Here is a 26,634-nt window from a genome sequence, read left to right as displayed (position 1 = left end):
GTTTTTTAAAAAAGCAAGAAGAAGAATGTCTAGGGGAAGAAAGAAGAAAGCTATAGGGAAAAAACTACATTTAAAATGATCATAGTAGGCAGAATGTGAAGATAGACTATTGTGTGGGCTTGAGATCTTGCGATAGGTGTTCTTTTTTGCGACAATTTAAACACAAGTCATGTAGATAATGTAAGTGTACTCAGATACAAAACATTACTGATGTGAAAGTTGAGCCGCAGGGGTGCAACTGTACTCCTACACAGTACAAATCAATTGCACCTAATAGAAAAATGCCATAAGTAACTACATTTATTCAAGTACAGTAATTAAAGCATAAGACATATCTTACTGTCACTGAAGTGATGCTACAGCACTAACAGGTATTATCTGTCTCTGTGTCATTGCCTCCACTGCAGTCCAAAAACAAAGGCATGTGGTTTCCAGTCATTTTACTTTGTACTCAGTAGAGTACAAAGAGAACAAATGTGGATTAACCCTGTGAAACCTGAGCAATTTGGCTGAATTTCTTTGAAAAAAACATGGGAAGAAGCCAACAAGCAACTTAACAAGAAATAATTTAGCCATTAAAAAAACCTTATGTAATTATCACCCCTTTTTCAAGATTTACAGCTTCAGTGGGGACTGGGCTCTAGATGGGGCAAGGAAGTCATAAAGTATTTTGAAAAGAGATTACCACATTGTTTGTTTTGGGCTTTTATGGAATTTGCTGACAATGAATAACAACATTATCTTTTAAATGCAATTCCAGGCACCTAAATATTAACTTCTGATGCTACTTAAACATTTTGGAGAGAGCTATCATACTTTTTGATGATTAGTATGTAGAGTATACGAAGTTAAAACATTTAAATTCAAGGCCTCGATAATAAACCATTAATAATTATATTAAACAGCTATCAGAATGATCAGTTGTTTAGTAAGTACAAATATTAAGTAAAATATTGAATGCAGGACTTTCACTTATAAAGGAGTATTAATAGTTTAACTTGAATAAAATATCTGACTTTTTCTTCTACCACTCTACACAAACACTGTCTGAGAAGACAGTGAGACAAGCTTAAGCAACTCAACTAGTCTCAAACTCAAACTATTCTATTAGTTTAACGTTACTCTTTATTTGTTAATGTAAATTATACAATTGCATAATACTGGTTATTGTGTAGATATGTGTGTACATATATTTATATATTTATACAGGCACTTTTTAAAAAATCTTATATTTTCAGATTTTATACTTTTAGGGGTGCTATTGTATATACTTTATATATTTATTTATGTATGAACTTTTTATAATGGAAGTCATATAGCATGGTAGCCACATTGCACATGACAAACTGTGATTTAAAAAAAAAAAAAAAAAAAAATTATATTTATACTTTAAATGTTATATACTGTGGATGTAGCTGCTGGATAAAGTAATTTCTGTAAAGATCAATAAAGTATCTATCTATCTATGTCACAATGAGGGTATTTTTACAGTACATGATAATCTAGTGTTTGTCCGATGCATCGAGGATCAGGTCTGCAAATGGCTTTAAGAGAAAACAAAGAGACTTTCCTTGGAATCATCCTGCCATTTGTCCAGATGCCAAACTCAGTGGACTCAGATTGAAAACACACACTTGCTAGATTGTATCACAGTTGCCATGGAGATGAGATCAGACAGCTGGCGGACAGGAGGAAATTGGTCTCATAGCTTTTTTTCACTGTGGTGCCAAACAGAGAGACGGACAGTGAATAGAGTCCTGGTGTTACCGCAGGGAGTTGACAGAGGGAGTCAGCGCGCCGTCCTGCAGCCCGGCGCTAATCTGATTTCAGATGCCAGGATGTGAGGCAGAGAACAAAGCCATTTCCTGATTCCTCACGTTGCTATGGTAACAGCAGGACGTGTCAAGAGTGATCCTCTGGGATGGACAGTGTTTTTGTGTGTGTTTGTTGGAAGTTTAATCATGTTTTTGTTAAACTGAATACAGAATTATTGGTTTCCACTTCATCAGCATGAGAATACCCACAATCACAGACATGGACAGACGTTGTGGAAGTGACACAGCTTTTTGGTGTGTTAGGTGACATTTTATAAAGGTCGCTGCAATCTGAAATCTTGTCGACAAGGCAGACAGAGGCGTCATTATTTCTGAGTGGAGAAGCTGACTGGGGAACAAAGCTGCTGAGAAAGATCTTAAAACCCTCCAAATGTGATTGTGCAGAGTTGTACTGCCATTTCATACACGTGCTAAAACTGTAATAGGAAGGGAACTGTAAAAAAAGATCTGCTTGTGGTGAGACTGGCCTCCATTATAATCACAACATCAGTTTATCGTGTAGACTGTTCACAATTCGCATTTTTGAATTCTACATTACTTCATTGCCATTTTCATGGAAATTTGACTGTTTGCCCCGCCAACAGGGTGCAGGGTCTCCTCCCCCCTCTCTCGTCTCACATCGAATGCTAGTAGTTCAGTTATGGTGAGTTTCTATGGTTACAAAGACGCTCTCGCTCTGTGGATTGGAAGCACAAGAACGTATGGCTCAGCAGCATTAGTGCCATTACTCTCAGCTATTCAAATGCTTTGTTGAGGATTTTTCTACTGAATCCATTTTAGTTTTAAAGCTTTTATTATTCAACTGACGTCACCAATATGCAAATAACCATATGATGTCATCTTACGACTGGTAGTAAATTCTGAATCTAGTGCTAGAAAATTTCGTTAGAAAAGAGTTGGAAACACTGCAAGCATCGCTTCTGTAAGGTGGAATATAATTATTACCGGAGGAGTTTCTCAGCTAGCTCATGCAGTGCTCAACTGATTTTTCTGTAGGCAAACCTGGAGGCTAACGTTGCCCTGGTTCCCTCATCAAAAAGCCTATGGGATTTTTCTTTTAGATTCTGGATTATTGCAGAAAATAAGCTCTGTGGTAAACAAACCTTTATGATACATTTTTTCCAGCAAGATAGTCTTCGCAAATAAACACCACTTTCAGAATTTCTGAAGCCCACATGTAGTTGCAAGAAGTAAAAAACTATTGCTAGGCCAAATCAAACTACACTACAGTTGCAATGCAACAGCTACAAGGCTGTAAAGCAGCGTGGCGCCATGTGATGATGTTCTGTAGTCTTATTTAGCTTCTTGTTAGCAACTGTCTTTTTGAGGACACATAAAAGCTTGCAAACCAATTGACTTAGAGACAAGGGAGGCTGAGGTGCTGAAATGCCAACTCATGTCCAAGTTTTAGGACTCATTATTGGCGTTCTCTTTCAAGCTAACTTTAGCGCCATGGTTTGGTTGAAAATGCCATCTCTAGCTGTATCACTTTAAAATTAGAACCTTATACAAAAGTGTTTTAAATATGCACCCAACAGAGTGCCCAAGCGAGGATCCCAAAAACATGGAAATCAGATAACATATCAGCACTCCGAGTTCCCTCGTCTCAAAGTCAGCAAGTTTCTTGAATAAGTTTTGGGTTAGAAGCCTGAAATAAGATCTGCGATTAACACAAGTTTAAGAGACTTTCATGTTTTGTCCTGCAACAAAAAATACATCAGTTAATACCCCACTCGTACATTTTGAAGCTTGTATGTTTCTTTAAAAAGGTGGCTGCTAATAAGTGGCTAAATAAGGCTAAGGAACGTCATCAGGCAGAACACAGCTTTACACACAGCCTTGTTGTGGTGGCGACGTTAATTCATGCGACTGTAGTGTAGTTCATTTATAGCCTTGTAACATTAACTTTTTACTTCTGGTGATTTCATATCAAAAATGATACAAGTGTTGTTAATTTGTAAGATTTTCTTGCTGAAAAAAAAACATGCAAGTGTCACAAATGTTTGTTTGCCAAAGAGCTACTTTTCTGCAATAATCCTAAATCCAATGACAAAATCCCATAGGCTTTTTGACAAGGGAACCAAGTTACCTTCAGGTCAGCCGAATGAAAAACGTCATCCCTGGAGCACTCTATATTCTCAGTAGTAATAGTAACCAACGATTGATTCACACTGTTTAACTACTTATTCCTTACAATTCTGCTATTGTGTTTTTGACTTCGGGAAAAAAACAAAAACACTTGAACAATAAATGTAGATTTTGCAAATCCATATGCAAACATGCACAAGCACACACACGCACACACACGCACACACACACACACACACACACACACACACACACACACACACACGCACACACACAGGTACTGGCAGTGATGCATGTTTCCTCAGAGATGTGAGAATGCACAAGTGAAGGTTAAGCACCTTCGACATTGATGGATGGTGGCCAACACTGTGGATTTCATTTATTGGCTTCAAGCTGAAAAAAAAATGCTGCCGCCTGACTAAGACCACAGTAACACTGGAGTAAGAAATTCTATGTTAAGAGCCATTTTACATGGAAAAATCGATTATAAAATGCCACTCAATTCATAATGACATTACATAGGCACATAATGGCAGTGTTACATACAAATGCATCTGTGATCAGGTAAATTAGACCTAATGCTGTTTCGCAGATGATACTAAAAAGGCTGCAAGAAGAGTCAAGAATGAAATGGGGATAATTTAGAAATGTCCACCGCAGTTCCTTTCATTAAATTGCCTCCTAGACAGAATAACCTTTCTCTAACACCCCGCTGAGGAGCGTGAAATCATCTCTGTTTTTATCTGGGTGACTAAAATAAGATTCTTTTTCATACCTCCATCATTACACATCATTTCTACTGTGTTGTATCTCTGGTGTTTGTGTGCATGCCTATGTACTTAATGTATAAGAAAATTGTTTGTTGAACCTAGATACTGAGTACTGACCAGGTCCAAGCTTGGCTACTGCACACAGCAGGTCGTAGTTGATGACAGGCGTAGCGTCTTCACTCTGGCTCCAGCCCACAGGTGGAGAGGCAGGTGGGGAGATCAGAAACTGTTTGACGGGCTGGGGAGGGGCTAGGTATGACTTGTCAATGTCCTCGTCACCATTCTGGACCTATTGGAAAAGAAATGACAACCGATAAAGGCTGTGGCACTCAAATGATGAGATAAAAGTGATATGAAGTGTGTGAAGCTCCTCTGTAAAGATTTATGTAATTATTGGTCTACACATCTTATAGCTTATTGCTTTAATGCACTCAATAGCTGACATAGCTACAACCTTACTTCATGCCAACCTATAGAAAACTGAGGTGAACTATTTTTTAGGGCCAAATTGAGATAGTTGTCGAAGTTCCTGTGCTTTTACTTGTTGTATATGTAATCCTTACACTTAACTGCAAGAAAAGCACATTAGTTTTGCAGTCACGGCTTCAGTCTTTTAGTCTCAAATTGCAGGCTTCCTCCCACGAGGGGATTTCGTCATTTTGATCGCAGTCAATTGCCATCATTACAATACCTACATGTAGCATCTCTCTGAGCATTAAAATCCTTAATCCTCTTACATCAAAGTACTGAGAGGTACAGTGGGGGTCATGACTAGTGAGATATTTGTGATAAAACAGGCATCAATTATAAGTTTACTCATGGTTTTCCAGGAAGCAGGAATTTGGAGATTTGCAGGCCAAATCATGTCTCAGCATCTGGGCTAAATTGCGTTTTGAAGTGATTTTTTCTTAAACATCTATTTTTGGGTCCTCATACACCAAACGGACGGTTAGCCATCCATCATCGTTGGGCTGTCAGCGAGGGTTTGTCACCTAGTTTTTGTGGGTTTTCCTGCATTGTGGGCCCTGCTTTACTTTTTTTCAGCTGAATGAAATGACTCTGATTGGCAGTTCAGTTCAGTTCAGTGCAAAAAACAGATAGGATGTTTTATGTTAGATGTATTTTTTTGGCCATTGATCTCTTTAGGAGAAACAGTTTGTAACTATTTGTGTTATTGTTTGCAAGTGGTGTTGGATTTCCTCCAGAACACCACCACACCAATCGAAACACCAATCACAAGCAGCGCCATCAACCGCAAGCACACAGATTGGCACACAGCTGTCAATCATGGCAGAAAATCTCTGTTGTCTGTATTCCTGTTTCTATTTTTACATGACGAATACGGCCTACCACCAACTGCTGGTTTGGAAAATTATTTCCTCACAGGTGCAGAACGTACGGGCTAGCTGACCGTTGGCTGTTGTTTTTGTGGGGTGTTCAAGTGCTGACACAGACGATGTGAGGCGATGCAACAGTTGGCCCACGTTACCACTAGTTCTTTGATGTTGGTTTTGTGCGTCAGGGCCTTTCGATGTCAAAGTATTTCTTACAAAGCTTCGGGGACTACATTTCAATGTGTGTCGTGTGTGTGTTGTCTAGACTTGCTACGCATTAAAAAATAAAAAAAGAAATGGTTACATGTAACCAGCTAGATGTCTAAACTTTTGCTTTACACCCACATTTGTTTCCCTTTATTCCAGAACGTCCAGATATCGATTTACCCAGAGATTACGAAATCCAATCCAAGTCTGATTACATTTTTTGACTGAAACCTAATATGTAAGACAATTTCCTCACAGTGCTTAAGATATATGGTCCTCTTCTTTTTTGTTTGTACTAAACATGCACTTTACTTTGTTTTTCTTTTCCACTCTCCCCCAAAGGCAACAGACAGTCATGCATAAACACAAAAAGATGGAAGAAAAATCAACAATTCATGTGTTCATGTGTTCAATCATGTGACTGATGAGGTTTGACAGGAGGGTCGGTGGGTTGTAGAAGCAGTCAGGTGTGGCTCAGAGAAGAGACACAAAAAATGAATAAAACTGAAAGAAAGTGATTTAAAAGGAGAGACAGTGTCAGCCTCCTTTATGAGGTTTTTGTCCCATGTGTGCGTGTGCACGTCGCACTGAAAGATAAACTATAGCATAACTTCCCATATAAATAAGCACTGCTCTTCCTTAGATAGTCGATGTCCCAGACCCTCTAACAAACACTCACTTGGGCAAAGTAGAGTTTGAGCTTCTTGCCGTTGAACTCGGTCTCGTGCAGCTCGATGCGAGCGCGGGCAGCGGCCTCTGGGGTGCTGAAGTTGATCCGGACTCTCCGGAAGCTTTTGAACATCTGGAAAGATGTCTGTTCGTCGTAGATCCTAAACAACGCCTCAAACCTCTCCTGCAGAAGACAAAAACAGAAAAAATGTGATAAGTAATGGATTAAAAATATTAATGTTTAAACATGTTGATGTTTAATGTCTGTATGCTGATACTCTGTGGACACTGTTAGACAGAAATTCTGAACTTGATTTGTCCTGGGGCCCACTGTGCAAAATAACAGGAGGCCAGTCACAGCAGCTGACCACAGGTCAGGTGTACGCAGGGGTTTTGAAGACATATAGGCTTAGCCCAGGCCTCTGTTTGGTAGTCCAGGGGTCCTTCCCTGGCACTTTTTGTGATTAACTAATTTCATCCTATTTTGATGCTTTTTTAAAAGTGCACTCTGGCACCTTAATGACTTTCAAAGTAAAAAAACAAAAAAAAAAAAAAAAGTAAAAAAAAAAATCAAAGTGTGGTCTAGTGATCAACTAGACCACACAGGCACAGGACCAGATTTGGTCCTGTGCCGGAAGAGTATCACCGTTGTAGGAGAAAATTTATACCACCTGTTAATTAATCAGGATAAAAACATCTTTAATAAGGTTAAAATAATAATTTGAAAGGGTATCAAAAAAAAGTTCATTATCAACTAATTTGTGTATTCATTTTTCACTTATATCTTTATCCCCTTGAGAGAACTTTGAAAAATGTCTGTTATAATTCCCCTGAGCCAAATGTGACATCTTCAGATCACTTGCTTTGCCCAACAGTCCCTAAATATTACAAATATATATAAAAGAAAAAAGCTGAAACCAGCAGATCTTTGGCTTTTTTTGGGATAAATAATTAATTGACAATCAGAATTGTTGGTGATTGCCTAAATCGAGTAGCTGACTAGTTACTTTGGCTCTATACCGGCTCAGAGGATTGTTTGCTTTCCAGTAGAAAGGTCCCCTGGAGCAGCTCAGCCAATATCATGTTCTTGTTTACATGCCATATTAAGTGCATTTTGCACAGATATTAAACACCAACAATGTTGCCTCTGCTGCATTTCCATATTTTTTTGGTGAAAACACGAGACATTTCGGAGTGAGCTGTGGTTTAAGTTATTCACGGACACCTCTGTCTGAGCATCAGACGTGACTCTAACTGCTCTGCACCCATTTCATTTGCTATCGAGTTAATGTGGAAATTAGATTTCAAACATCCCGTAATTTTCATGCAATCTTTTCTGACGCTGTCTGTCTCACAGTCCTCTCCCTCGCTCTCTGTGTCTCTTTATGTAATTCTCTCCTTTCTCCAACCACTTACCCCTTTCTCCTTGTACACACTTTGTCTTTATCTATACCCATATGATATATTCCCACATCTCCTATGTTTTATTACTTGATCCTCTCCATGGGCGCCAAATTGGCCTCCTTGGCTGTGAGCTCAATCAAGCAGCTCAGTAGGAGGGCGAAAGGAAAAGGAAAAAAGGCCGCCGGGAGAGCTGGATTCTCACTAATCAGTAGTGCTGTTCTTTGTCTCCTAGCCGACCATCTCCCATCACAGGCGGAAACGTGACTACGAAGTCTTCTTTATAAAAAATTAAGATGGATGATGGACAGAACAGAACTAAAAGTTTGTGCAAAGATCAAGCAAATGATCATACAGTTGCTTTTTCATATACCTTTTAATACATTCGTGTGCCTTCTGCCCCATGTCCTGAGAACCACATGTGGAGTCAGTGGCATTAGTATTAGTTCATAAGTTCAGCCTCTATCCAATGTGTTTTTGAGTGCCAGTGCTCCTCTGAATATACAGTATTATCAGTGAGAACCATCAGACTGAAATACTCCCACAATACTTTCCTTGTTCGGCTGACACAGCACCTCTTACCAGGATGGAAAGGGTGCGTGCTGGCTGGAGGAACAGAGGCAACATGTCAGCTGTGAGATCTGCCTCTGCATATTAGTGACAGCTTAGTGATGGCAGACACCAGGTATCTGTAAACTCAGCACCCTGAAATGAGCGCTCGGTTCTGTCTGTATGTCCTTTGGATGAGTCCCTAAAAAAACTCTTGCACATGTACATCTAAATCTTGTCTTGTTTGACATTTTGTGATTCCCAAAAAACTTTTCTATCTGATAACAATTATTAGGATTTTATGCATCATGGAACTACAGTAACACACAGGGCAAAGATTTCGGGTGCCTTATCATAAGAAGCAATGTGAAAGTCATGCCGTTCTCTAATTTCCATATTCATCACAAACAAGCTAGAGGGAAGCTGTGCACCGCTACAGGGCTGCAACTAACGACGATTATTTTCATGATTATGTAATCTGTCAGTCTTATTTTTTTAATCAATTAATTGTTTGGTCTATAAAACATTAAAAAACAGAGGAAATACCCAGCAAAAGCCATCCAAGTCATTTTTGAGTTGCTGTTTTTTCCCCCCTCCTTTTTAAAAAATTAGATATTCAGTTTTACTATTGTGTGAGACAGAAAAGCTGCAACCTTCAAATATTTGCTTTGGGCTTGGGCAGTATCTATTTTTTCATACTTTTCTGATTTTCTGGTATACTGTATATAATAGTATTTGTGTAAAAATGTAAATGTCAAGCCAACAATGGTGCATGTGTGTCTAACATAGTACTTATGGGGTATAAAATAAAGCATATATAGGAAGTAAGCACCCTTCTTCCATAATGTGTTGGTTGCAGTCTGCACAAAGTTTTGTGTGTGCTGGCTGGGTTAACTTTAACATAAAGACTTAACCCAAAATACCCCAAAACCAGGGCAGCAGCATTTTTCTTTTTTGCTTGTCCTGTGACGTTATCCCCTCCCAGTCGCCAACTTTCTCATCTTTCTGCCTGTTCCACCAGTAGAGACTGACCTCTGGCGGGGTGTGCTGTGCACTACAATACATCACCTCCAAACAGTGTCTTTGTATCAGTTCTATATATATAGAGAGGGGAGCATCTGTGTTTTTGACAGTATTGGATTTGTAAATACCCTGGTGTACCTGAATACCTTGGTATCCCCCAAGCATTATTTTCTCATACTTTAACAACAAATTGATTGACTGATTGATTGATTGATTAATGATTAATTATTTTCACATATGTTGTAATATTTTATTTCATGGCTGGTAAAGTAAACACTAAATGCAAAAAAAAAAAAAATCATAAAAAGTAAGATGCAATGCCAAATGTCATGTAGCTGTATATTATCATACTGCGCCACAAATTAACATCTGCCGCCACGTACTGAATATATATTTTTGGAGCTGGACTGTTCATTACGAGTGCTGTTGGAGTATAAATTTATGGTTATTGATTGCACAACACTCTCACAGTGCAGACCATACTCTGTGCACAGACAGAGCAGCAGAACGACAGGTGCAGTGAAACTTAACCATTAACTGCACTAGGTCTGAAAGTCTGCAGCAGCTGCCGCTCTCATTAATCGATCTAATCAAATCTAACCAGATCGACTGATCAATTACCGACGCTGTGACTCAAACTCCTCAAACTGCTGGTGAGGGAAAAGGATTCATGAGGAGTTCCACCTTTACTGTCTTCATGGACCCATTAAAACGTCCACATTTAGAGAGGAGACACAGAAAAAAAATCAATTAAAGTAGAGGTTTTTTTTTAAATCATTGATGAATGCCTATTTCACTACAGCCAGGAGCTGTTCAGCAATTGTAAGTGTGCTCTAAAATACAGGGTGTATCTCTGCGGAGAAATTACATCATCACCCTGTCTGACACATGCAGAGCTGTTAATGACTGTGCAAGCTGTGAACCACAGTTATGCTGCAGTGTGGTGTACACTGTGGTAAAACAATTTGAATTTCAAGAATAAGCAGATTAATGCTTTTACTCATAATCTCCCCTCCTTCCCTTCGTGTTTAATTTCCACTTCTTCTCCCCATGTAAGTGCATTTTGTCTTCCCTTGCTGAACGCCTCAGGGCGGCTGGCTAAACTTCAGAGCTGACTTCACCTCCAGGCTCAGTGATACCATTTTTAGTCAGGTTTATAGTTCGCCATACAAGGTGCATTCTGCAGAAGCAACAAAAAGAGGTCAAGACAGGAATGTGTGAATATCTTGACTCCTTTTACTTGTTTTGAAGAGAATTACCGACTAACCTGCAATTAGGGCGCTACAATCCCAAAAAGTCAGACGAGAGGGAGGAGTGTGAGTCACCACGACGCAGGGACAGCCAAGTGTTAAGTGTGCTCATTTAAAATTGATCTTCCCACCCCAACAGACAACACAGTCCACTGCTAAACAGTAGTTAACCAAATAGCTTCCTCGCTTTAATTGTGTATAAGCAGCAGAAGAGACAAGTAGAAATGTTGTATATAAGAGGTTAAAGGGTTGCCCTCTGCAACAACCATTTCATTTTTCATGAGTCTGTTGTGAGTCTCGCAACTAACTGGAAGTTAAATATCACTGGAGCACCCATATAATATTTGTTTCTATCGTATTAGTCTCTTTTTTTTATCATTTTTTCTTGTGCTTTGAGCCTCTGTTGATGTCAGAGAAACAAAAACACACCCTGTAGCAAAACTATTTAAAAATGACCTTCAAGTGGGCACAGCAAATTTATCAGACATGATTTTCATACTTTCTAAAATGGAAAGTTTTGCTGTTTAAAACGGCATTCATTTGTTTTTTGGCCACTTGGGGGCGGCCCAACAAGCTCTTTTAACATCTTTAAGAGTTTATATGGCTAATATGTTAGCAAGCTGTGGCTTATTTACATGTCAGTTATGGTAAGCACTAACATTAGCATTATTTTGAAGTCATATTTCAATGTTAGTCCAATACTCACCCTTTTGTTGTGACAAAATATCTGGCTCTATAGCTGCTAAATGCTCCACTAGTTGCTGTCTTTGTCTCTCTATCGTCAGTGCTGGGAGGGTAGCATACTATGGTTGGATACCATTCACGTATTAGCTGATACGAGTACCCACAAATTGGTACTGGTACCCAATGGTACCTTTTTTCTGTGCTTTACTTTTACTGATAAAACAAAAATGTCATTTTTGAACAAACTACAGGGGGGATTAAAATGCAATTCTGCTCCTCTGCTCTTTTCTAATCACACATAGAGCTAATCTGCTGTCTCCGTCTGTCCGTCTGCTTTAGTGTGTGGATGTGTATTTATGTGCATGTGTGTCCGCTAGTCTAGCAGTGATATTAGGCTTTTAAATAATATATATATATATAAAAAAATGACCACACTATCCTGCAAAACTATCGTGGCAGATCACAGCTACAGCTATAGTTTGAGTCTCTGGGATACAGTCAGATCAGGGGAGGGAACTAGTGACGAAGCTGTCGACAGAGCTTCGTGGCCGACTTCCCAGCATCAGGGAACTTGCGCCTCCTGTTTGAAGCTGAACCTGTCAGCTTTGCGGATTATGTTCCAGGTCTTGGAGCTCTAAAGCTGGTTTTCAGGCTTCAGAAGTCTCCGCCCCCTTGCCTCTTGTCTAAACCCCTGTTCGCATCAAGATGCATTCTCTCTACATTTGGCGGTGATATAAAAGTGAATTGGTACTCAGTATAACAGACATAATTTGGTCGGTACTTGTAAAAAGACCCAAATCCTATCAAACCCTATCCTATACCCTACAGCCAGTGTATCAGAACTTTTTCACTGAAAACAACATCTGGAAATGATGCTGACGAGAACAGTGAGAGTGAACTAAAACACGAAAGCTGCAGGCTGTAAAACCAAAAAAAACTTAGCTAAAAAAGCTGCGATGAAGCTCCATTGATGGGAATGATTTGTCACCACAAGTCACACCTTCCACACAAATTATTTCTATTTCTATTGCGAATATAAAAATATTGATTTACTGCAGCTTTAAAAACAAGTCTGGGTCTCTAGATGGCGTCAAGAACATTTCAATGCATGATCTCGGACAAACCTTTGTTTTATGCTTTTTTGCCTTCTGAAATATAAAAACAGGATTTTTTTAAAGCTCATTTAACAGCACTATAATCTTAAGTCTTACTTAAACTTTAGAGCATGTAACCAGCTATTGTTTTGTTTGCAAACTCTTCTGATTTGGGTTTAGTTGTAATGAGCTTGAGAATGACAACAAAGCACTTGTTTGGCCTATGTGCAGAGCCCACTTAAGCCCTTATTCAAACCGTGAATTTTCCATGAGCCTTAGCCAGCTACTATGACTCACATGCCATCAAACTCTGTGTGTGATAACCGATAAGGCAGTCTTTCTCATACACACACACACACATAAACACACACACACACAGCGGGTACCTCCTTAACCTAAATTGATGTTTTGGCATGAGGAGAGATGTGGGAAAGCTCTGAGATCATGTTCCATAACAGCATGTTTGTTTTTAACCCCGCATACTGACGCTGAATACACCCGCGGCCGATTGGAGTGTAACAAGTGAGCGTGCTCATCACAAATTTATGTGGTCTCTATGAACGGACATCCTGAGGGAATGAGAGGAGGAAGAAGAGGGGGAACGAGGAAGAGGAGAGGGGTGTTGAGTTACGCAGGGCTGAAAAGTGGCCTGCTCATCTGCCAATGCAATGTTCCCTGCGGTGACCCACTCCCTTTGTTCTCTTTGAGCATGTGTGTGTGTGTGCGTGTGACCTGTGAGTGAGCATGTATGTGATGTGCACAATGTGTTCAGGATTCTTCACGGTGTTTCCATAATTAGTTAGCTGGTATTCCTCTGCACGCTGAGGGCATGTCTGCATGATAAAGTAATGTGACAGGGACCATTAGTACCAAAGCACAACTGAAGGACGTCTGACCGGTTTCTCTCTCTCTCTCTCTCTCTCTCTCTCTCACACACACACACACACACACACACACACACACACACACACACACACACACACAGCTTGATCCAGCACCTGCTACTACTGTATTTGCAGTGACTGAGAGCTGTGGGACAACAGGTGAGTGAGGAGAGGAGAACAGCGTGTTCCTGTTTTTCATTCTCAACAAGGCAGATAACAACATCTATTGAAGACACCGCACGAAAATATGATTTATCTCACATACAGTAGCTAGGTAACAGAAAACAAGAGAGGGAACTGGATAAACTTAGAGAAAAAAAATGAGGCGAAAAACAATCTATAAACCTCACGTCGCCCTCATGGTTCCGTCTCACATTAAAGTCTGTGTTTTTCTCACAGGCTTTGTTTACCTAACAAGGTATCTGATATATTTAGGGTGGAGACAGACGAGAGGAGGAGGTGTGAAGTCACAGGTCTCAAATAGTTGACTGATTGAAATGGCAAGTGCTGTCGTTACTGCTGACCGCATGTTCCTCCATGTCACCTTTACATAACACCCGGGGTGCACCTCAGCAGGCTAAATTCCCTTCCTTTCCTGTCCTGGATTGTCTCTTCATCTCGGCCCCCAGTGTTACGCAACTGGGCAGGCCTTGGGGATAATTATTTCAAACTTGCAAAGTGCAAGCTGTTATAGGTGTAGATTTTTTTTTTTAAAAATTGGGTAGGGGGCAAAGGAATTTTCCCCCACAATAAAAACATGAAAGCAGTGGATGACTTTTATATTGAAGAAAAAGACATTTCCCACCTGAAATTAATGCAGGATGCACAGATTTGTGCACAAAAATTCTCCAGACTGCAGTAAATCCAGTGTTTGACACTCAATGTGACCCCCCCCATTTTAAAAACGCAGACTAAACCCTTGCAAGCTGCAGTATAAAACATGACGTCTTCTCCTCTCATATTAATTTCAACACATTTCAAAACACTTGCCATACTTGCACGAGCACACAAGAGTGTTGCACAACTTGTGTATGTATCTGAAATTTGCAAGCAATGACTATTTGGTAAATGCGATTAGCAATCTGCGTGTCGGCAAAGCTTGAAAATTGCTTTTGTTAAAGGTGCCCCTCAAAGATATAAACGGCTTGGAGTTGAAGTACATGACTAAAGTACATGACTAGAGTGTTTTTTAGTTGCATCACTGGGAAAATACTTTATAAAATGTATGACTGACTTCACCATGTTGCTGTTTTAAAATACTCAATAGACACACAGCTGTGACTGCATTACAACAGTATTACGCAAAGCTTCAGAGGTCCACTGCCAGCTGAAGCCCAAATCATTTATAACTCACCAGGACAATGGTCAGGAGTATGCAGCGCTGTCATTCAATGAATGCGCAAAAAAAACTCACAAAGATGCCGGCAAAAGAAACAAAGAGAGCCAATTGGGATATCTATTTGAGCAGCCAGGGAACCCACTGTGTCTCGTTGCTTCGTTGGAAAAATAAACAACTACAGCAACAATCTGTTGTAAGTAAATGATATAACTTTAGTCAGTTTACATGCTTTTATTTGTAGTCTATCACACTTGCTTTTCTGTTATTTCATTTTTTAATTTTTTTTTATAAAGATGTTGATTCTTCTTCTTATCATTATTATTGTTACAGTGTGGCCTGTTTAATCAGCAAGTAACTGGGCTACACTAACACAAAGGATATTGCTAGCGAGTGACAACAGCTAGCAGAAAGTGAGCATAAAAGTTGCCAACGCTCCTCAGCTGTTCTAAAATCCCTCTAAAACACTGCCTCTTGTGGCCTATTGCTTATTTAGGCCTTGTGTGTTAAGTTTTTAGAGGTTTTTATTACAAAGTACGATGATCTTCTTTTTATTATTCCCCATACACCTTAAAAAGCTGGCATGCTTCCTGCTGCAACAGTACAACTGTCAATCACTGTAGTTTACAGTAAACAAAGTCCTCTTCAGAGCTCACGTAAATGCTTCTGGTGGTACAAGGTGTTGGGAAAATTGAAACAAAATGCAAATAAGCTGCTGCCATTGTGCCACAGCTCTTCTCAGTGAAAAAAACTACAGTGCTTAAACTACAAAAGCTATTTTTAAAGTAAATTGTTTAACACATTTTGTATTATGCAATATAAGCTATGACTATAATGTTTACTCATTAAAGGGAGGTTAAATAAACCAACTTCCGAGCGGCAATATTCCCTCGGGTGACCGTTGTGGCCACATGTCCTGAGAGAAAAAAAGAAAAAACAGATCAAAAAGAAGATGCACAAAAAAGCCAAACAACAGCAACCCAGTGCAATAAAAGTCCAATGTGGAGAGATGTAAAGCTTGCTAGTGAACTGCAGCCACTTCAGCAATGGCTGCAGGGCCATCCTTCAGCTGATTGCCTTCTGGGTAATGAGGCAGTTATGTTCCTGATGGTAATGGAAAGGCTGTCATCGCGGTGGCAACAGTACATGACTACGGGCATGACTCACATTGAGCGACACAGGGAGGCAGCAAACACAGAACCAGCCAGTGGTCCTGACATACAATCATCTGAACAAAAGATCAGTAGGCTTAGGGATGAAGCGCAGGTTTATCGGGCGATGTCAACAGGGCTTCATCTGGGGCAACGTCAGGCGGCAGAACAATAAACAGTGTGACTGACAGAGCAGGGTACAGGAGATGAGATAAAGCAGACGAATCAAAAAGTATTTAAAGTATATCTACTTCACACCTCTTCCAGGTAATGAATCAGTCAGGTGGCGGAATTGGGTGTAACTCTATTGTGCCTTAAGTGTTTCTCCATCTTATGTAAAGGAAGGATTATGTTTCTTTATAGTGTAGGGATCACTTACAATTAGCAGAGCTTCAGGCCCATCCTGTTCTGTTTGCACAGTAAACACGATGACGGATAAACATGCACGCAATCCAACCTCGGTTGCACCCAAAATGTCCACACAAATTCTAGATTCTGGATGTATTCTCAGCAAATTGTGCTCAAACCGTGACGTGTTGCAAAAGCGCCAGCATGCTGTCAACTTTCATTGTTGTCTTTGTCAACTCATTGTGCAGTTTAGGGAGTTAAATAAGGCTCACATATTCAGCTGTTTGTTTTCTGTCACTGGTGAGAGTGAACAAGTCAAATCAGCTGAAACACACCAATATGTCCCATCATTCCTTCGATCGGTCATGCACCTAAAAATACACTGAATGCACACAAAAAAGCAAAGAGGCAATAAATAAATATCACCGGATTTTTTTGTACAGATTGTGAAAATCTGGGCTGATAACGATGTATATACAAATATTTGGATTTGTTTTCCTAGTCATTTCTGAAAGTAAACAGTATACTTTTGGACAACTGTTTGGACAAAACAAGCAGTCTAAAGACATGGGCATGGGCTCCATAAAAATGAGAATAACCATTGGCTGTAGCCCTAATTCAGTATCTACAAACATGCTTTTTCTGTGCAGAATTGTGCAGCCACAGCATTTAAATTCACTGACCGAGTCACAATGCTCTATTTTCATCTGGGTTCTCAAGCTAGTACAGTATTTAAATCCATTGGCACTGGGATACTAAAATCCATGACTGTAATCCACATGCAAGTCCAATTCTATGTTGAATTACACCATTTGGCATTTTGGATCAAAATGAAAAGATTAACCGAGCCTAATTGGTACAAAAAGAAGGGTTATTCAGTGTTTTTTTCTCCTTTTGGCGAATCACTCATCTTTCTCTGTGACACGTGCATGGCGTTAGCACAGTCTAATCCAGACTCTCGTGCTTGAATGGGATTTGGGTGAAAACCAACAAACTAGGCCACGGAGCCTGAGGGTGAGTCAGGGATAGTGTTACGCTAAAAATAGATTATGCTGGAATAATTAAGAAAATTCATTTCTTAAGTGTGTGGACCATAATTTTTAATTACCGCCCTCCCTAAAGGGCCAAACTGGAACCAGTGTAATGAGGTCGAACAAGAGAGGCAGATTGTAGAGATAACAGCTGGATAATAAATCTCATACCTGCATGCATGTCTGTTCCAGCACATTTTTGCTTATCACATTCCTGATTTTTTTTCCATCACTGTTCCACTAAACAGAGCCAACTTTCCATTGCAATTATGCCTGTTTGGAGTTACAACTATCACTTGAGACAAGAAAATGTATTATGTTTAAAACATAGCAGAGTTTTTGGCTGCCAAACGTTACTACAAACCCTGTCAAAAGTAAAACAAATACACAAAATATCAAGATGTTTCCATTACGTTTTTCAGATTTTCAGAACCACAAACGCCTCAACAAACCTGTTACTAAGTGGTTAGTGTGGTTCAGTTAAATGCTTTGCAGAAAACATTTGTCACGTCCCTGCAGCAGTTCAACTGATATGGTTCCATCATCCTTTTGTTACATCTGTGACCAAGCAAATATCGACTGGCATCTATTATCTGCTCCAAAATAGCACTACCCTTTCTTGAGCATTTTCTTTATTATTTATTCACTTTTCCTTTGATATGATTACTGCTAAGTTAGCCATTATACTAGCTGCCTGAGACTAATTTGCTGCCAATATACAGGCTGATTCACTGTTCATAGTTTGTATACTTTTGTATGTAACCCACATAATCGTGAGCCAGGAGGCCGCGATAATGTGACCTATACCCTGCAGGCTGTCCTCCCTCATATGACCAGAGCACAGGAAGAAGTCAGGTCACGTAGTCTAAAGAGTGATAGTGAGCGGGGTGGATGGATGGGTCAAAGAAACACAACTTTCTCACTGTGTCACGACAATGATTCACTAACCATGATTCTTTATCTAAACCTAACCAAACACGCTGACTTTTACATCATATGAACCACTGTATGAAGATGCATTGTTATGTGACTCTTTGTACTTTTACTCTACACTTTTTACTGTTTTGTGCTTTAAGTCCAGATGAAAAAACATTTCCAGAGCTTGATTGGTGAGGGAGATATATGATTCCATGGGAGGGATATAACAGGAATCTGTTTTGCTCATTGAAAACATAACATGTACAATGCTGTTGCTAGTAAACTAACTAATGAATCTTAGCTCTCTGCAGCTATAAGTTGCACAGTGATTGATGGGTGGATGACATGATATTATGACTTCAAATTTCTTGGTACAAACTTAAAAAAGAACATGTCATATTTTGTTTTAAAAGAAGAAAAAATTATTGGATTTTGATAAAAAACAAAGGATTTTTTTGTTCTTATACTGTTTCATATGAGCACACCACATAACTGTAACCCATAAGGGTTAAAAATGCTTTTGTCAGTTCATCTCGACTTCAGTGTTGATCTCTCACTAATGATACTGAATAAGGTGTCCTTGTTACTCTGCAAAGTTATTACAATACTGTTGGACCCATAATTATTTATATGTCATTTTGTTTCTGATTTACAATCACTATCATTGAATTTGTATTCTGAAACTGTTTTCATTGTTTCACAATTGCTTCCTGTAAAAACTTAAAAGTGCCACCCCTTAAACCTTTACTGGAAGTGTTTGGACTGCTGCATAGCTTTGGACATAGAAGCACAGTGAGGACAGAACAAAGAAATCAATGTTGTCTTAAAAGTCAATTAAACACAAGTGGCCACCAACTGCATACTATTTTTACTGCTTATGTATTTAAAGTGCCTGACATTTCATTACTTTAGAAGAGTTATTAAAAGAGTTTGGAACAACCAGAGTTTCCTAATCTGTAACATAAATATGTTTTTGGCATGTATACACAGTCTGCTCAGTGACGTCACACCACGCTCCGCTCTACTCTTAGCAAGGAAGTGTGTGGCCTGTTAGTTTAGCGCAAGGAAAGTAACCTACAGCTCGCTCACTACTGAGGATGAGGTAATGCATATCTGTGGATGAACTCTGAGGATGTGTGTGTGGTGACCAAACACTCACAGCACAAACACTGCTTCTGTCAAAGCAGCTATTAATATTAGCATAGCAGCAAATCCTCAGCATTACAAAACAACAAAAACAACTCATGATTAATAGCCCGTGTATTGTGAGGGCTGCATAAGCACTGGGGAGGCATGTGAATGGGGCAAGTGTTATTAGAGTGGGATCAATAGCTTGAGCAGGGAGCGGTATCGACAGGGGCCGACGCCGCGGCGCTACACAGCTGCTCCCTCGGGGACAGCGTGTCCACGGTGGGGAGATTGAAATCAGTTTACGGCATGAGGGGACACATTAATCCTATTACCACCAATCTGGTCGTTATGGTTTTATTGAGGCAGGAGCTTTTCCTAGTCAGCAGCACTTAGGACTCGGATGAACACACACACACACACACACACATTTTCACACACTCTTGACATGCAAAAATGTGCACACAGTCTCCCACGCAGATTCACACGCTTCAGAGGCGGTGATAATCCAAAGAGTTATACGACATTACATAAGTTGGCTCAGAGATGCTACAGCTCTTACCTTCAGCCACCGCAGCATATGGACAGATGGGCTCTTTCTCTCTACTGTCTCTTCTACCGCACTGGTGCTTTTAACCCTGTTTCTTTATCTGTCAGTTGGCAATCAGTGCATCAAAGCATCCATCTCTACTAATGATCAAGCATTACTTGAGCAAGGCCAGGAGCATCGCTGCACAGCTAGTCAAATGTTATGCATGTCATATTTAACCCTGTGAAGCCTGGATCGAAATCACTTTTCTTGTGCTTTGACATCTTTCAAAAGTATTTAAACCTTTGAAACCTTGACAAATTGGTTTGATTTCCTCTTCTGGAACATGTGGAGAAAGGCAACAGGCAAATTGCATTTAGAGATTTTTTTTTTTTTTAAAAAATCAAAGGAAAAATGTCCAAGAAAACTGTAATGTCATGGTAAAATGTGTCCTGGTGTCACCAACTGTAGTGGCAACTACCGCAGAGGGTGTTTTGACTATTTTGCCATATCTTTATATGTCTGCCCATCCATCCGTCCGTCCATCTGTCCCAATAGCATCGTAACCGTGTAAGATACAATCCCGAAACTTTACAGGTGTGTGGTCAAGATCAAAATAAATGCTGAGTACCTCACTAGGTAGAGCATGTGACCGATATAGGCTGAGTCCTTGTCAAATTCCCGATTTAGAGTCTGAAGACCCTTTGCTTTACATCTTCTTGTCCCCCCCAATTTATGTCTACTACTATCAAATAAAGGTGAAAAGTCTAAAGATGGGCAAAGATGGGTGTGGTCTGAGCAAGGGGGGCAGAAGTAGGGGTATAAGGAAAGGAAAGGGGCCATTGCCCCCTCCACTTCACATCCCTGACCTGCATTTGTTTCAAGTTGTGGTTCGTGTTATCGCTGCTGGACTGACCCCATCATAAGAGGGTCTCTAGTTTTTGATGACTGTTGTTTTGTCTGATTAACAATAATATTCAATTTATAGTTACATAAAAGTAAGAAAATCCTAAAATAATCTTGTTTTTAGGAGTTGAAAACAGACATTTCTGCTCTGACTTAAATATATCATTAATCAATAATCAGAATTGGAGTTGATTAATTTTATGTAGTTTAAATAATTGGCTTATCACTTCTGCACTTCTACATGTTCTTAAAAATGTAAACACTCCTTTAGACAACAACAATAAAGTTCAAATTAAGCTCTCAGTATACTTTGGACACAATGGTCTGACGTCTGGATTCTTTTAAGGTAATTGGTTTGGCATTGCTATTTTAAGCACAAAAACTTGCCTTATCTTTCCGGAGCTGTTTGTGTTGGACTGGAAATTGTATTGGAAATTCTGACAGGAAAATTATGTTCGACCAGTCATTTCAACAACAATGGGCAATCATTCTGTGACGCCATCTTCTTCCTTGGCGAGCAAATAGTGGGCCTCTACATTCCATTGCGAGGCCTTTTTCTTTGCTTCTAATCTTATCACTTCATAGTTGTGTCGTCTTGGACACATGGTAACCAGACACCCCACCCAGGAGACCGTCCTTTGTTCTACGTCACCCTAACGGACGCAGCGCTAACCTTTAGCTGACATCTGAGCCCCGGCACTTCTCTAAGGTTTCAGGCCAACGTGAGCTGCCCATCTCCACCTGCCTAGTGCCCAGACTGTGGGGAACAGGCACACCTGAGCCCACTGCTCTGGCCCGGGATCGCTCAACCTTGCCAAGACAACGATCTGGTTTCCTACCAGTACAGAACATGATACTGTCAGCGTCTACATTCATCCTGTCTGTCCTGCCTCTGCTCCTCTGCCTCCTGCCTTCACCTCAACAACTGGTCACAGAGCATCACAACAGTGTTTTGAAATGCTGGGCCTGGATCATATTAAAGTTCAGACCTGATTTATGTTTGATGAGTAGGGAGTGAGAGGTCTGCTGGTGTCCTTTCTCTAAATAATAAAACACTGCAGAGAAAACGGGTCACTATATAAATGGCCAGTGATTGATAAAAGAAGATCAAATAAGTCTTTTGAGACAGGTAATAAAGCCGTCAAGGCTTACCTATGACACTTAAACGTGATTCAGGAGTAAAAACAATATGAGCAATGTTTGCTGCAGAGCATTAACAATTAACTGGTTAACAGATGAGTCCATCTGGAGAAAACCATTCAGCAAATATTTTGATAAATGTTAAAATCAGTTTCCAAGCAAAAAAGCCAATTATAACTTAATTTAATCCTTTTAATTGTGAAACGTTCTGCGTTACTTTGTTTTATGTGATAGTAAACTAAATATCATTTGGTTTTAGACTGACGGCCAAGAAAAAAAACATTTTTAAGCAAATAACAAGGGAACAATTGTCTGTAGATCATAAAAAAAGACATCATTTTATCTAACCCTCTGCAAAGCCATTATTTCAGTGCACCCACAAAAAGTTTCAAATATCCAACATTTGAGAAGTTCTAACAAATCACATAAAATGATAAACCCAAGCACCAGAAACAAATGTTGACATTGTAAGTTTCTGCAAATATCAGATGTGTTACATTTTTGCATTATTATGCAAGAGTTGACACTAAATTCCAACAACACAGAGGTTAACATGTGGTTAGGTTTAGGTGAAAAAACCCACTTGGTTGTGGTTAGGAAAAGATCACGTTTTCTGCTTAAAATACCTGGTTTCGGGGGCATACTCTCCACTGGAAACGCAGTGATGGCTATGTAAAAAATAACTGCTTTTCATAGCACTAACCTAGCCGGAAAAACAGTGTTGCACCACAACAAAACACCAATTTTGTGCCTAGAAAGCTGCTGGGAACACATATAATTTGAAAAGTGGTCTAAAGTCATCTGCAGTTTGCCAGGCGTCCACCATCCCACATATCATAACAAAATAATTCATTTTGCACCTATAAGCTGATGGAAAACATCTATTGGTTGCTGCAAAACATCCACATTTCTAGCGTAAATGGACAAAATCTGGTCTGCAGCTTCCCTTGGTGACACGTCATCCACCATCCCCTCCAACTCCCAATGACACACTCAGCCTATATGTTACAGCACTTGAGAAGCGATGATACATGTATGAAATGAGCAAATATAGCCTAACATACAATGTCAACATTTTCCTCTGGCAACGGGGCTGAAAATGACACACTGATACATTGTTTCGTATCCTCCTTTGTTGCTTAGGTGCTCAGAATAGCTGTCACAAAATAAGCACAGTGACAACACATTATGTAAGGGTGAGTATACAAAAAAAAGACGGTGGAAAAGAATGAAAACATCACAGACGTCAGCGAAATCTCTGCAACTACAAATAGCAGATTAGTCACCAAATCTCTCCCCCTTCCTCACAACCAGGACAACTTCTGCCTGAGAACGGACACATGACACAAGGGGCAGATAAAACAGACAAACACAGACAGGAGGACGAATGGAAAGTGACCCAGGTGGACGGAAACTTCTCCAGGCGTCCTCGGCGAGGAGTCGTGTGTGTGTGTTTGCTGACAGAGATGTTTGTCTGTAGGTCTGTGAGTCCGCTGACTCACTGTTGTGGTTGGAGTGTGTGACTGTTGAGTGTGTGACTGTGTCAGTGTTACTACAGGCGTCTGTGTGTGGGAGAGGAGGCTTAAGTTGAAAACAGCTGTCCTTTGGGGCTCAGTGTCTGCAGTGCTTTTATAACATATTTCTCGATAATAGTGTGTGAATGGGTCATAATGTCAAAATCCTGTTTTCTCTCAGTGCTTCCTGATTAAAACACATTAATTCACTGACATGCTGCAGCCACTTATCAAGAGAAAGAGCAGGTTGATGGGCTGATTAATTATTCATACTTGTATAAAAGAGCAAATAAACGGGCAGCCATCAAACAGGCAAGCGAATAAATAAATAAATAAATTTTGTGTCAGCATCAAATCAAGCATGCTAGGTAACTGTAAAAGCTTGCGTCAGGCTCTGTAATACACCCATAGCTTGCCAACGTGCTATGACCTTCACCATGCGTCCTGTGTGTTATCATGTGCTGATGCTGCTACATTTTTCCAGGTAATGATGGTGTTGTGACGAACATTCACATACTACAGTGTCTGCCCACAGCGCCGGCCGCACAGCATCAGTAGTCTCTTTGTTTGCTCCAAAATGGACACAAAGCACTTTGGTATGAAAGCCTGAACCGTACCACCAGCTCTGCCATTATTGCAACAACAACCTGCTCTGTCCACAGCCTCAGTGTTTGGCTCATTAATGATGTAACCAGCTGGGATGGAGCCAAGGCAAGCCATTTCAACCGTGTCAAAACAATGGCTCCGAAACACCACAGCCAGTCGCACACAGCATCTCCTCCTAATTAAAAACCCACTGTTCACTTATTTTCTTCACGTCGCCCATTCAAGCACCACTGCCATTGCCTAATCGTTCTGTGAAGTGTCTATAAATAGCAGCAATCCGCATATTAGTTCACCTCATGCTCTTTGAAACAAAACAGGAGCCTCGAGATTATTGTTTCTCATCCTCAGATTTGGAGATATTAATATAAACAGGGGCCTCAGACAGGCTCAGATCTTATTGAATGATAATATAAAAAAAAAAAAACAAGGGCAGGCTGACGGGGAGGTGAGCTCAATCAGAGGCCGCTCCCCACGTGCCCTGCTTTAATCTGCCCTCTCCCCCGACGCTCTCCATCACTCTCCGCGTGCCAGAAACCAGGATTAGTGGTGTTCTTTGTGCTATTCGAAAGTCGGCCCTCTGTCTGCTCTTTTAATTGTGCACAGACCCCCTTTTCTTTGGATGAGTCTGGGAGAGGTGGGCTGATAAAGAGTGGCTTGACAGGAAGCTTTAGTGAGGACGCCGCTCCGATCATGCTGTCCTGCCCGTGGCTGTGTCAAGGCTGTCTGGGGAGGATGGCTGATCTCACAACAGAATATTAACCCTCTGAAACCAGGATCCTGATCACTTTTCTCACGCTACCTTTAGATGCTTTTCACAAATATTTTAAACCTTTGAACCCTGAGCAAATTGGTGCAAATTTTTTCAGAAACTTGATTTAAATTTGTTGATTTACAAAATTATTTTTTAAATGCTAGGGAGCAATATTCAGAGAACTATATTTCTAATTATAATAATTATACATCTACAATTATTTGTACAGAATTATTACATTTTACATTTATTACATTTAAGCAGTTTTTCAGGTCATTTCCTTGTTTTTTGTTTTTTTTGTTTTTTTTTTTAAACTAAGGCAGTTTAAGGTCATTTTCTTGCTTATTTCCGGGTCATTTCTTCTTAAGTTGCTTATTGCTTCTTCCCATGTTTTTGAAAGAAATCAAGCCAATTTCCCCAGGTTTTGAAGGGTTATAATAAATAAAGGACATGTGGGATGCGTTTCTTTGCAACACAATAGCACAAGCCTTGTGTTGCAAACAAAGAGGATCCAAAAGAAACCTGCACAATCAACACTACCGAGGTATCAGAGACAGCTGTTTTGCTTCCACCCTGAATCCCTGAGAAATCTTAAAGATTATAACCACTATCCCATGATTACAGGAGGGTAATCATGACACAGGGTGACACATCGGTGTATTTCACCTTGGTTGTTCTGCAGTGGTTAGAAAGTGTAATGAGAGTTGAGAACAAACGCAGCAGCTGCCTGGCCTCGCTGGGAGAATGCAGACCACAGAGAGGCGGGTCAGAGGATTGAATACACTGTCTGTTTTTCTCAAACATGCAAGAATATTTTTCAGTGGTATCAAACAACAATTGCATGCTGTTATTACAGTCAACTCACTCATGACAGACACAAAAACTAGGACAGTTCATATATGCACATTTATCCCCCTGGCCAGCTTGTGTAAGCTTAGCAATACACATGGAGTTGCAAAAAAAAGTGATGAAATATGGCTGACCAAAGTGCAGTGGGAATGAGGGTGGGGTGACTGGGTGCATAAACCTGCAACTGCTGCTTTTGAATGCAAGAAACAGCTGAATTCAGCCCTCACCAAACCAAAGCACATCAGCAACTACACGCTGACAGCCTGTGGTGAACTATCTCTCTGAATAGCTGCACTGTCGTTTGTTCTTTCTCCTGCGTCTCTTTGGTGATGAGTAAAATCAGACAAGCAGATGAGCAGGTGAGCGAATATATTCTGACATGGAATTTCCAAAGGGTTTAGTGGGTGAGCCAAGCTTTGGCAGACCATCTGTGTGGCCTTTTAAGCCCCAAAACTGGCATGTTGCAGTGCCAATAGGTGAGCCCCAGGCTCACTTTGAACACATTTAAGTGCAACTGCTTTCCTGCTCTGTGACTGGCAGGTGGCATATCGAATACCTGTACCTGCCCTGAGGACAAGTCAATATAATATGACTGTAGGGAGTGTTTATGTTTGTCAATGCTTAGTCTATATTGACCTG

At 40.2% G+C, this 26,634-nt stretch overlaps 1 protein-coding gene across 2 annotated transcripts in view; it reads right to left on the bottom strand.

The window, feature by feature from the left end:
* The window catches only part of rcan3 (regulator of calcineurin 3), a 54,113-nt gene that overhangs the window by 3,405 nt on the left and 24,074 nt on the right, over positions 1 to 26,634 (bottom strand). For both annotated transcript variants that reach the window (XM_088087611.1, XM_042501369.2), the window contains 2 exons: positions 6,914 to 7,087; positions 4,811 to 4,982 (listed from right to left, as the gene is read on the bottom strand). In XM_088087611.1, coding sequence (XP_087943737.1) covers positions 4,811 to 4,982; positions 6,914 to 7,087 — 346 coding nt within the window. The remainder of the gene's footprint in view (positions 1 to 4,810; positions 4,983 to 6,913; positions 7,088 to 26,634) is intronic.

The sequence above is a fragment of the Plectropomus leopardus genome, chromosome 14 (genome assembly GCF_026936395.1).
Source record: "Plectropomus leopardus strain MGB_pleo_1.0 chromosome 14, ASM2693639v1, whole genome shotgun sequence".
Classification (NCBI taxonomy): Eukaryota; Metazoa; Chordata; class Actinopteri; order Perciformes; family Serranidae; genus Plectropomus; species Plectropomus leopardus.
Note: the sequence above shows the minus strand (reverse complement) of the source record. Positions and strands in the feature narration are given on the sequence as shown.